At 36.2% G+C, this 12,422-nt stretch overlaps 1 protein-coding gene across 4 annotated transcripts in view; it reads left to right on the forward strand.

Annotated features, from left to right (window-relative positions):
* The window catches only part of orion (chemokine-like protein orion), a 97,498-nt gene extending 89,223 nt beyond the window's left edge, over nucleotides 1-8,275 (forward strand). For all 4 annotated transcript variants that reach the window (XM_072539881.1, XM_072539883.1, XM_072539882.1 and 1 more), the window contains one exon: nucleotides 6,540-8,275. In XM_072539881.1, coding sequence (XP_072395982.1) covers nucleotides 6,540-6,852 — 313 coding nt within the window. In that variant the 3' untranslated portion in view covers nucleotides 6,853-8,275. The remainder of the gene's footprint in view (nucleotides 1-6,539) is intronic.
* The last annotated feature ends 4,147 nt before the right edge of the window (nucleotides 8,276-12,422 follow it).

Raw genomic sequence — 12,422 nt, forward strand, 5'->3', positions numbered from 1 at the left:
CTTATCACATGGCTGGCAATCTTTGTATTCCAATGAAGTCTGACAGTGGTGCTTCCTTATAAAGTTGATAAAGGTCGTTGCTGTATCGACTTCTGAAGATTCCGTTTTCCCTCAAAATAAAGCTTCCAGGTTTCTGTGACTTTCTGTTGGTCACTGATTATTTGTCCACTTTCATCTTTACATAGACTTGTTTGAGGTTTATACACACTTTTTATCTCTTTTAGGTATTCGTAATTCCTCTATTTCGTTGTTTTTGAGATTTTCTTCCATTTTTTTCTATTTGTCCATTTTCATAGGCGCTTTTTTTATTTCTACATATCTTGTCTGCTTTCCGTCTTGCGACTTCAAATGATGTTCGTCTTTCCCGTGTTCTTCTTGTTATATACATTTTGTGTGCTTCATTTCTTTCCTCTATTGCTTGTCTGCACTCGTCATCGAACCATGCTCATCTTCTCACCTTTTTTTTTTGTTTCCCAGGGTGGACGCTGCCGCTGTCAGTACTGCCGTTTTGATATTATTCCATTTGCCCTCAATGGAGTGCAGTTCTAGCGTCCTTAACTTATTTGCGACTTCTTCTTCGAACTTCTCTTTACATTCCTGAATCTTCAGTTTTTCCAGGTCCAGTTTGTTTGTTATTTTGTTATCTTTCGTTCCTTTCTTTGTTATAAATTTGGTTTGGAGTAAAAGATGGTCTGATCCACAGCAGGCTCCTAGCCGTGGGATAACAAATAAACTGAATGAAATTATAACACCAGCAGAAGAACCAGAAGGTTTTAGGTTGGGAAGATCATGCACCGACGCTATATTTATAATGAGGCAAGTGCAAGAGAAATCATTAGAATATAACAAACCGGCATATCTATGTTTCGTGGACCTTAAGAAGGCATTTGACTGGGTCAAATTAAAAGACGTTATCCACTTATTGTACGCAAGAGGGATACCTCTAGGAATAATCAAAACGATCGAAAATATCTACCAAAACAACACAATAAAAGTAAAAGTAGAAGAGGAACTAACCGACCCTATTGAAGTTGGCAATGGAATAAGACAATGAGATTCCCTGAGTCCTCTATTGTTCAACCTGATTATGGATGAAATAATAAAAAAAGTAAGAACTAAAAAAAATACCAAATGGGAGAAAAACAACTTAAAATAATCTGATATGCAGATGACGCAATACGTTTACATGTAAATTTCCCCAAAAAAGACAAAATGCATGGTTACAACAGCAAATTTACTAAGATGTAAATTGGAGCTGGAAAGTCAGATAATATAACAAGTTATGGAGTTTAAATATCTAGGCATCACATTATCTAACTACGGAAAGGTCGAAATTGAAGTGGAAGACCAAGTGAATAGAGCAAACAGAGCCGCAGGTTGCCTAAATGAAACAATATGGAGAAATAAAAATATGAGGAAAGAAACGAAAAGCAGAATATACAAAACAGTCATCAGACCAATAATGACATACGCGGCAGAAACAAGACCTGACACAGAGAGGACAAAAAGGATGTTAGAAATAGCAGAGATGAAAACACTTAGAAACATTGATGGTAAGACACTATGGGACAGAGCTAGAAGTACAGATATATGACGTAGATGCAAGGTGGAGAACATTAAGGACTGGGTAAGAAATAGAAGAGTAGAATGGAACGATCATATAAGCCGAATGACAACAAATAGAGTAGTAAAAACGGCAATAGACGGTTCCCCAATAGGAAGACGATCAGTAGGAAGACCACGAAAACGATGGAACGACAACTTACTGGAGGCACATTAAAAAACAGACAGTCATGTCTATATAAAAAGAAGAAGAAGATGTCACCTATTATAATCTTTATGTCATTTTTGGGCGCATTGTAATATACTATCTCCAGCTGGGTAGAATCTTTTCTTTGATTGTTGCTCTTGTTCTTCTGTTGGACAGTGAATGTTTACCATTGTTAGGTTGAAGAACTCACACTAGCACTCAGTCTATTTGTATTATATATCTATGATAAAAACAACTATATTAGATAAATATAATGTATACATAATAACTCGATTGGTTTGTTTTATAGCCATATAGGCCCTATCTATGGTTTGTATAGCTATCTATCTATGTATAGGTATCTATAGCTCTATCAATGGTTTGATTAGAATCACCATACCCTAAATAAAGAACGATGTGACGTCACGCTAATATGGTGTATTATATTCATATCGAAATACGCCGCATTACAGTGATGTCTCGCTGTCATTTTTGGCTGTAAAATTGATTTAATTTTCTTAATTATTAAATCACTTTCTTTTTACTATCAGTATTAATACCGTATTCATTTGCACTGCTTTTATAGTAGAATAGTGTACTCGCTTTTTAAATTTAAATTAACGAAGATATTGTCCCTAATGCTATGTAATTTTCATAATATAGTAAGTGCATATATCTAGTTAACTTATATTGGGGCAGCATTTTTACAATTGGTAACCGTTACACTAAATATCATATATAATAGCTAAACATGATTCACTTTAACAAACACTTCATTCACTAAACAATCTTTATATCTTTATCTTTAAAATAGTGGAAGAAAGAAGATGGATATTTCAATTCTCTCTGCACTCTTTGACAAAAAAGTTACCAAAAGATGTAGATATAGCGCAAAATGAGAACTGGAAGATAGTAGCAGGACGCATTAAATCAACACTATTTAACAACTCCAACATGTGTGATGGAACTATTCTTTTCGATTACCCATGTCTCGCATCCATAACATACTATTGATTTGATAGACCCAATAGTTTTGTAGACCCTGATTTTCGACCACCACTGTGTGTTTTGGATCGAAACACATGGTCGAGTGAAAAATAAGTTTTGTTTCCCTTTACTATTCTTCGAATTTCTGGTTTTTCTGTTCCATCCGTTGCATCTGCAACTTCCAGATATGTGAAACTTTCTATTGTTTCAATATCGTTCTCTAATTCAACTGTGCGTCTGTTTCCTCATAGCTCTCACCTGTGTTAGCTTTTTTGTCATTGAATATTTATTTCTAGTCCGGTTACTTTTGCCCCTGTGTTTAATTGTGAATATATTTCTGCTGCCTCTTCCGTTCTGCGAGACATAATGCTAATGTCATCGGCATAGGCGACAACTTTTATATTTAACTGTCTTATTATATATTCGAGAGACAGGTTGAATAGTGTCGGTGTCTCCTTCGTTCCGATTTTCTGCCTTCAATGTCCACGTTTCTCAGAAGCACCGAGTACACGTAACATTTAAGGCGCCTTATTTTTGTTTCTAGGGTGAGGTCATGGCTCTTGAACATAGAGCTTCTGGTCAAGAATACACTCTTTGCCTTTCCGATGCGACATTTAATCTCTTGGGTATTGTCCCACGACTCATTGATTATGCTTCCCAAGTAGTTGTACTGTATGATACGTTCAATTCTCATTTGGTTCACATACAGATTTGCTCCAGAAAACACTATTGTATCATCTGAATACCGCAGGTTATTGATCTTGACTCCATTTATTGAGATGCTTTCATCAATATCTTTTAGAGCCTCTTCAAAAATGTGCTTCGAGTGCAGATTGAATATCAGTGGTAAAATTATTCACCCCTGTCTCACTCCCCTTAAGATTTTGACCTGATCTGTATTTTCCATATATTCGGAGCACCGCTGATTGATTCCAATACTGGTTAGCTATTATTTTTAGGTCTCTTCCGTCAATCCTTGTCCTCTTCAGCACTTTCATCATTTGTTCATGCCTGACTCCATCGAAAGCCTTCTTGGAGTCAATCAGGCATGCAAAAACATCACATCTGACATCTCTACATTTCTGAAACAATACCATCACGCTAAATAAAGCTTCCGTCGTACCAACGGCGTTCACACATCCAAACTGATTTAAAAGCAGCTTCAGCAGATGGCTTATTAGGCTTATGGTCCTATAGTCTTCACAAACTTTTGCTCCTGGTTTTTTGGGCAATGGTACGAACTCCGATTTGAGCCACTCTACTGGTATTTTTCTGCCTTGTATATTTCATTAAATATTTCAGTTATTATTTTTATTTGTTCTGCAGTAACTTCAGCAGTGCTGCAGAAATTTCATCAAGTCCCGGTGCCTTTTCATCCTTCATTTGTCTGACGGCTGCCGTTATTTCTTCTGGTAGGATTTCGGGAGCTGAATTTTCTTCAATGGTGGGTTCTTGTATTGTTCTAAATATTCTTCCCATACTTTCTTTTTATCTTCTTTCGTTATGGCAAGATTGCCTTCATCATCTGTTATTTTTCCACTGTTGCGTTTTCGGAACTTTGCAGCTAGTTCCTTCACCTTTCGATCGACATTGAAGTTATCATATCGACTCTGATACTCCTCTATTTCTTGACATTGTTCTATTTTTTGTTTCTCTTTGGCTTCTCTTATCTTTCTTCTGACGGATAGTATGTATTCTCTTATATTCTTGGAGATGTTCTTTGTTTCTTTTCTCTGATCCGTAAGTTCAAGTATTTCATCGGTCATCCACGATTTCCGTTTCTCTGTATCTTCCTTCAGGTGTTGTTCTTTTATTTCTCTCACTGTTTCTTGTATGCTGGTCAGACTTTCCTCTATAATTTAGCTGTATTGAGGTTTTTACTCACCTTTAGTTGAACATTCAAATATTTCAGTTTTCTAAAATCATACTTCATCATCGACTTACTTTTAACCTTCTTCATTCTGACTTTGGAATTACCTACAACTAGTACATGATAAAAATTTATATCTGCCTCCTGGTATGTTTTGACAGATGTCAATATCTAGAGCCTTTTTATTCTTTTATACTCGTATTGCTTGGTTTACGCAATACTCGTATTGCTTGAATATCTGGTTATCTACCCTTCTTGATTTTTACTTAGATATGTTCGGGGTTTGTATCCTTCTTTTTTTCTTTTATGTATGACCTCTACACTACTCGTCATTGAACCATTCTCTTTTTGTTTTTCTCTTTTGTATGCCTATGATTTTTCTTGCTGTGTTAATTACTTTCGTTTGATTTATTTCCAATGTTCTTAGGTGCCTAGACTGCTAAACAGCCGAGATCATACGTCAAGGTGTATCACAAATATTAAGAATAGCCAAACCATCGAAAAATAATTTAACATATGAAGAAAAAGAAGCCTGGTAGAATTTACAGAAGAACAAAGAAATCATCGTACTCACTACCGACAAAAGCAATGCTCAGCAATCTTTTTCCTAGTTGGTATCTCTATTTCCCCTCCTAGAAGATCATCATCATCATCATCATTCAACCCGGATCTATCCACTGCTGGACATAGGTCTCCCTCAGTCTTTTCCATGTAGTTCTGTTTTGTGCTGTTTGCATCCAATTTTTGTCGATCCGTTTTATGTCATCAGACCATCTTGTTGGTGGACGACCTCTACTTCGATGTGCTTCTTGTCTCGGTCTCCACTGTATTATTCGCTGTGTCCATCTGTTATCCGACATTCTAGCTATGTGCCCCGCCCAGTTCCACTTAAGGGTCATAATTCTTTCTATGGCATCTGTCACTCCTGTTCTTCGTCTTATTTCCTTGTTCGTGATCCGATCCCTACGAGAAATGCCTAACATCGATCGTTCCATGGCTCTTTGGGTAACACAAATTTTATTTCTTACTTTCTTGGTTAGTGTTAATGTCTCTGCACCATATGTAAGTACTGGCAACACGTACTGATTAAAGACTTTTCTTTTAAGACACATAGGCAGTTCTGATTTAAGAACATAGCTTAGCTTGCCGAATGCCACCCAAGTGAGTCCTATGCGGCGGCTTAGTTCGCACGTTTGATTATCTCTTCCTATGCGTATCTCATGTCCTAAGTACTTACATGAGGTGGTTTCTTCAATATGCATGCCATTTACTGAAATCTTTTCGCTTAACACAAGATTTGTCATGATTTGTGTTTTTGTGTGGTTGATTGTTACTCCTACTTGTAGGGAGGCTAGGTATAATTTCTCCAGTTGCGATACTGCATCATCGATTCTGTCAGTAAAAAGGACAATATCGTCAGCAAACCTCAAATGACTAAGCATTTCTCCATTGACATTTATTCCTTTTTCACTCAGATTTGCGTTCTTAAACATATGCTCTAATAATGTTGTAAACAATTTTGGCGAAATTGTGTCTCCCTGTCGCACTTCCCGTTTTATTTTAAATACGTTGGTCTTTTTATCTGGCAGTTTCACACTTGCTGTCCCATTTTGATAGATGTATTTTATCATGTTTATATAGCGATGATCTATACGGCACTCTGTTAAGGCTTTTAACATCTTTTGATGACTTATTGTGTCGAAAGCTTTTTCGTAGAAAAAAAAAGATCATTTTTGAATATTTCCTTTTCTTTTCTTACGTAAAACCAACATACTAATATAATAATTAATTCCATCAGATTAGGATTCTTAAAAATTTCCTGCGAATATTTCACAGAAAAAGAAAAACCTCGATTGAACCAAATTTAATTTAAAAAAAACTCACTTTTGTTCAAAAATGAAATAATCATCAAAGATTTATTTTTTGTTTCAGGAAAAAAGTGTGGCTGGTGTCCCCCGACATCCCAACAAGAACAACATCGCCATCGATCCCTACGTCCACGCCAGACAGTTACATCGAACTTACCCATTCAGACATAGACAAAGACGCTGCGCAGACCACGGTACCGTTTTGGGATGCCCAGAGAGTCGAGTCCCTACAACCAGTACCTCTCAGCGGCGCCGGTATTTTCCACAAGGGAAGGAGATTCTTCGGAGGGTTTATTACCCTCAAAACCATATCATATAACTTTAGTAAACATCTGCGGGCGGCATTTCCCGAAGACGAAAAAGATAACGTTTTTTAAGAACAAATTATTTCTCAATACAATGAGAAATTTATCAGGTTAGACAAGCTAAATTTTTAGCATATTTTTGTGCGATTAAACCAGTGGGTTTAGATATACACGTCGGAAAAATTCTGATCAGGGAAATTAGCCAATAATCTATTCTATTAAAACGCTTAGATTTACATTTTTTCGTTCACAAATAAGTTCATTCCCTTGGATTCCAAGCTTCCATGGGAATGCGTTAAAATGTGCAGTAAGCATTAACATCATTAATTAACAAATGTTCAAATTGGCAACCATTTTTTCACAAAACAATTTCGGCCCATAAGAATTTATTTGATCTGATATTTGACATCCTAATTACCACCAAAATGCACATTGTGTTTTAAAAGTAGGTATTATTAGACATAATGCAGCTCGGTGAACATAGTAGTGCTGTTAATTTTCTGAGTAGAGATTGGGTCAGTAAATACATACATTTAATAATGCTTGTAATCTGTCAATGTGGAATTATTCTATACAATTGGATGCTTTTTGCAACATTGTAATTTTATTATCAGCTATAGTCTATGTTGTTTTACTTTCAATTCTTAACAAGGTTAAAATTGTACTACTTCAATTATTTTTATTATATTATGGAACTGTTCCAATAATTAGTTCCCACCTTTATTTTGAACCGACCATTCATAATTATCATTTTCTGGATTTCTCAATTTCCGTTTTTTTTTGTTTTTTTGTTTATATCATAATACTAAATACTATAAACTTCTTCGAATAGTTTATATGCGTATAGTATATTTATATGTAATTACTATAAATATAGTAAAAATAACGAAATTTTGAAGTTTCGCACAAGATATTCGTACATAATTTCATAATTTGGCTGTTTTCTCTCTTTCTCACTTGTTTTCTTTCTATTTCTCTCTGAAGACAACCAATGAAACATGAAAATTGTAATCATGATTCGATAAATTTTTAGTTTAATGACTTATATGGTTTTTCAACTCACTCCTTGAAACTGTTTCAACCAAATTAATCTCCTAAAGTCATTGAACAGGTGTACCTTGACCTTGACTGATATTTATTTTACTTTATGTGTACTATAATTAAAATATATAAATAATTGAATTAAAGTATGTAACACTAATTTATTTGTTCGCAACTCTACGTGTTGCCAAGTTGTACCTTTATTAAACGATCACTTCTAAATTTATAATGGAAAGATAGAAAAATTTATGTACTGAATAATTTTATTCACAATTGGTTTTTAGTGTGTTCTAAACCCACATGGAACGGTAAAATACCCACTGTACTATATTTTTTTAAGTTAGTGGCATATTATCGCTGTGATTTAATGAAAAATAGTTAAAGCCATTTACCATAGTCTAGTTTAATTTTTAGTGTTATAATTTTTGTGATAGAAATAAAAGATAAAACTTTATTATAAATTTCTTTAAACCTGTGTTTACACAAATTGATCACGACTTGATAGACAAAAGAATCTCTACAAAAACTATAGGTGTAAAAAGTGGAAGAGCACGTAGGGCCAGCACCCCCCCTTTAAAAAAAGAGTTTATAATTACTAAAGTTTTAAGACCGATAGTGAGCTACGGATGCGCAACTTATGTGCTGACTTAAAATTCTGTAAATCGCATAAACATCTTTGAAAGAAAGGTATTAAGACGAATATTAGACCCTATAAAAGGAAATAAATAAGGAAATATAAAAGGATAAAAAAAATGAAAAGTACAGGCAGTAATACAGCCTGGTGGAACAACGGATTAAAGAGGATGAGGTCGGAAGTCCTATTTAACAAAGCCAAAAGTAACCAAGACTGGGATGCCTACAGGTATAAGCTAACGCTATACAATAAAGAAATTCGAAAAGCTAAAACGAATTCATGGAGAGAGTTTTGCGAGGAGATTACAGATATCCCAGCATGTTCTCGAATCCATAAAAGTCCTGGCAAATGATGGTGCTACAACTAAAGAAGTAGGTTTCATAAAAAAAGCTTATGGCAAATTTACGTACCCCAAAGAGGAACGTCTTAGAGAACTGATAAACACGCACTTTCCGGGCTCAACAATTCTGGATGTTGCAGATAGACAAACCAACATAGATCAAAGGCTGACTAGGCCAAGGTCTACAGATTGGGAAATGACCACAGCAATCACAAGACCAAACAGAATTAGATGGGCTATAAATAAGTTTCGGCCATATAAGTCTCCAGGGACAAATGACATATATCCAATACTGTTGCATATGGGATTACAGGTATTGATACCATATTTATGCAAGCTCATTAAAGCCAGTTTAGCATGGTGGGTCGTACCGGAAATATGGCAAAAGGTTAAAGTCAGATACTTGCCTAAGGTAGGTAAAGTATCAGACCTAACACCAAAGTCATATAGACCGATAAGCATATCTTCTTTTCTATTAAAAACGCTGGAAAGGCTTCTTGATAGGTACATCAGAGACGAAGTGCTAAAAGGTACTCTATGCAATCGTCAATATGCATACCAACCTGGTAAATCTACTGACTCTGCGTTGGATGATCTAAATAGGCTTATCTCAAAGTCAATGGAAGACAAAAAGACAGCAATGGACGCTTTTTTAGATATAGGAGGGGGCATTTAATAATGTTACTACCAGCTCTTTGATAGGGGCTATGAGTAGACGAGGCGCACCTGCGGTAATATGTAGATGGATAAGGGCATCCCTGGAGAATAGGGCAGTAATATACACTCTGGTTAAAGCAACCTTCAACTCAAAAGTAGGTGGAGGCTGTCCACAATGAGGAGTTCTGTCTCCTCTACTTTGGGCAACCTTGGTAGATTATCTCCTCAGAAATCGTTCTGAAGCTATTTTCTTGTGGCATTAGTAATTACTAATGAGAATAATAATTATTTAAATGAGAAGAAGCCACAATTTGATTTTTATTATTTCATAATTGAAACCTGCTTAGAGTAAATATATGATGACTCGAAACGGATTGAACGAAAGTAATGAATCAATGTCAAGAACCGCTATCTGTGACGACGCCATCTTGTGACGCTAGTTTCGTGACACTCGCCTCAGCATTTTACTGTAGAGAAAAAAGTAATACAACGCCAGTATAGATGCTTCGCTTCAATAATATTAATAGTAAATGGAAACAATCATGGCATATAAACAGTACACATTCTTCCTCGCAATATGCGTCTATGCAGCCTTCAATCCAAAGTGATTATTGGTTTAAAAACTATTTTGTTCTTCGAAGGAATATAATATCCATAATTAGAATAAAATGAGGACACGCCTGTTATGCTAGTCGTCTGGCAAAACTAAAAATCGTGAATTTAAATTTATGTCCAGAGTGTCAAAGAGAAGGAGATTTGAATCACATATCACATTTTCTTCAAATGTAGAAAATACATAAAACAAACGGAAGGTCAAAATTTTTTATCCACACAATGCTATTTGCTATGTCTAAATATAAGATTTGTAAATTAATGTTTAATGAAATTTATCTGCACAAGCAATCTTAATATCTAAGTGTAATTCGAAATTAGAATCCTAACCTCCGTTTTACCTCATTTGTCGTTACGTCCTGTCCGTGACCTAGTCTAGTTTGTTTTAATAACAATGTCTTGATGGTTTCCTAGACCAGAAACGAGTGTCCATGTTTTATCCCTCTCTTATCCCTAATAATTATTGAATGCTACTTAAGTTTTTCTTTTTTATGTAGACATTACGCTGATTTTCAATGAGCCTCTAGTAAGTTGTCCTTCCATCATTTTCGTGGTATTCCTACTGTCGTCTTCCTATTGGGGAACCGTCTCTTACCGTCTTTACTACTCTATTTGTTGTCATTCGACTTATATGATCGTTCCATTCTACTCTTCGATTTCTTACCCAGTTCTTGATGTTCTCAACCTTGCATGTACGTCGTATATCTGTACTTCTAGTTCTGTCTCATAGTGTCTTACCATCAATTTTTTAAGTGTTTTCATCTCTGCTGTTTCTAACATCGTTTTTGTCCTCTCTGTATCAGGTCGTCTTTCTGCCGAATGTCATTATTGGTCTGATGACTGTTTTGTCACTTCTACCTTTCATTTCTTTACTGATATTTTTATTTCTCCATATTGTTTCATTTATACAACCTGCGGCTCTGTTTGCTATATTCACTTGATCTTCCATTCAGTTTCGAGCTTTCCGTAGCTAGATAATGTGATATGCCTAGATATTTAAACTCCATCACTTGTTCTATTATCTGACCTTCCAGCTCCAATGTATAACTTAGTAAAGTTGTTGTTATAACCATGCATTTTGTCTTTTTAGGGAAATTATCATATTAAATTTTTTGGCGGTTATAATAAATTGGTGCAGCATACGTTGTAAATCATCTTCACTTTGAGAGAGTAGTATTGGGTCGTCTGTATAGCAGATTATTTTAAGTTGTTTTTCTCATTCATTTGCCGGATAGCACTGCCAAGAGATTAAACCTCTTTCTCACCCTATCAAGGGTATTTTGAATGTCAGTTTTCCAGCTGAGAGTCCTAGTAAAATGAACTCCCAAGTACGAAACCGGGCTTCTGAGAATAAGGTTATTATCTCTCTCCTGACAGGGTTATTCGGCCACGGACCTCGCGGCAATTTGAGGATTTAAAGAGAATTAATTGAGTTTTGGAGGGAGTTATAGTCACTCTCCATTTATTGTACCACCTAATGACTCTGTCTAAGAAATTTTGGCCTCTTTCGAATACGGACAATTGTCCATGCTCTCTGTGTGGTCCTGATATGAGGAGAGCAATGTCATCAGCGTACAGGAGCAGGGTCTTCGATCTATGCTGTGGGCGGGGGATGTAAACTGTGTATAATACTGGTGCAAGTATTGAACCCTGGCGTACTCCAGCTTGTGGAGTAAAGGGGGTGGATAGATGGCTACTTTGATCCTTATCGACCTATTAGAGAGATAGGAATTAATTAGTTTAACAAAAGTTGTGGGCAGTCCAGCAAGGTGGAGTTTTTCAATCAGGCCTGTGTGTCAGACCTGATCGAATGCCTTCTGGACGTCTAGGAATATGCCTATGACGTGGTTCATTTCGTTAAGAGATTGTGAAATGAAGGTTGTTGCTTCAACCAATGCATTTTGCGTGGAATGTTCAGCCCTGAATCTGGAATGGCAAGGTGAGCGTCTAGGAATTCTACGAGTCTTTCCTTAAGGATTCTCTCGTAGACTTTACCTAGGGTGCTTAGTAGAGAAATAGGTCTGTACGATTCAGGGTTGGTACGGGTTTTCCCTTGTTTGGAAATCATGACTGTGCTGGCCACTTTCCACGGAATGGGAAAGTAGCTCAGCGTTAGAGATGCATTGATTATATTGGTAAACAACGGGATAATATTCTCTGGAAGATTTTTGAGGCACCTTCTGTGGATGCCATCAGGGGCAGGAGATGTGTTTTTTCCAATTTTACACATCTGCCTGATGGTGTCCTCAGTCACAGGGGCCATCATCGGATGAGGATGTGGTCCATCGTGTGCCTGAGGGTAGTAGAATATATCTTCCACTCTCCGTTCGGCGACTCTTTTGGATCTTTCGCTGAAGT

Source organism: Diabrotica undecimpunctata, chromosome 8, assembly GCF_040954645.1.
Source record: "Diabrotica undecimpunctata isolate CICGRU chromosome 8, icDiaUnde3, whole genome shotgun sequence".
NCBI classification, from domain to species: domain Eukaryota; kingdom Metazoa; phylum Arthropoda; class Insecta; order Coleoptera; family Chrysomelidae; genus Diabrotica; species Diabrotica undecimpunctata.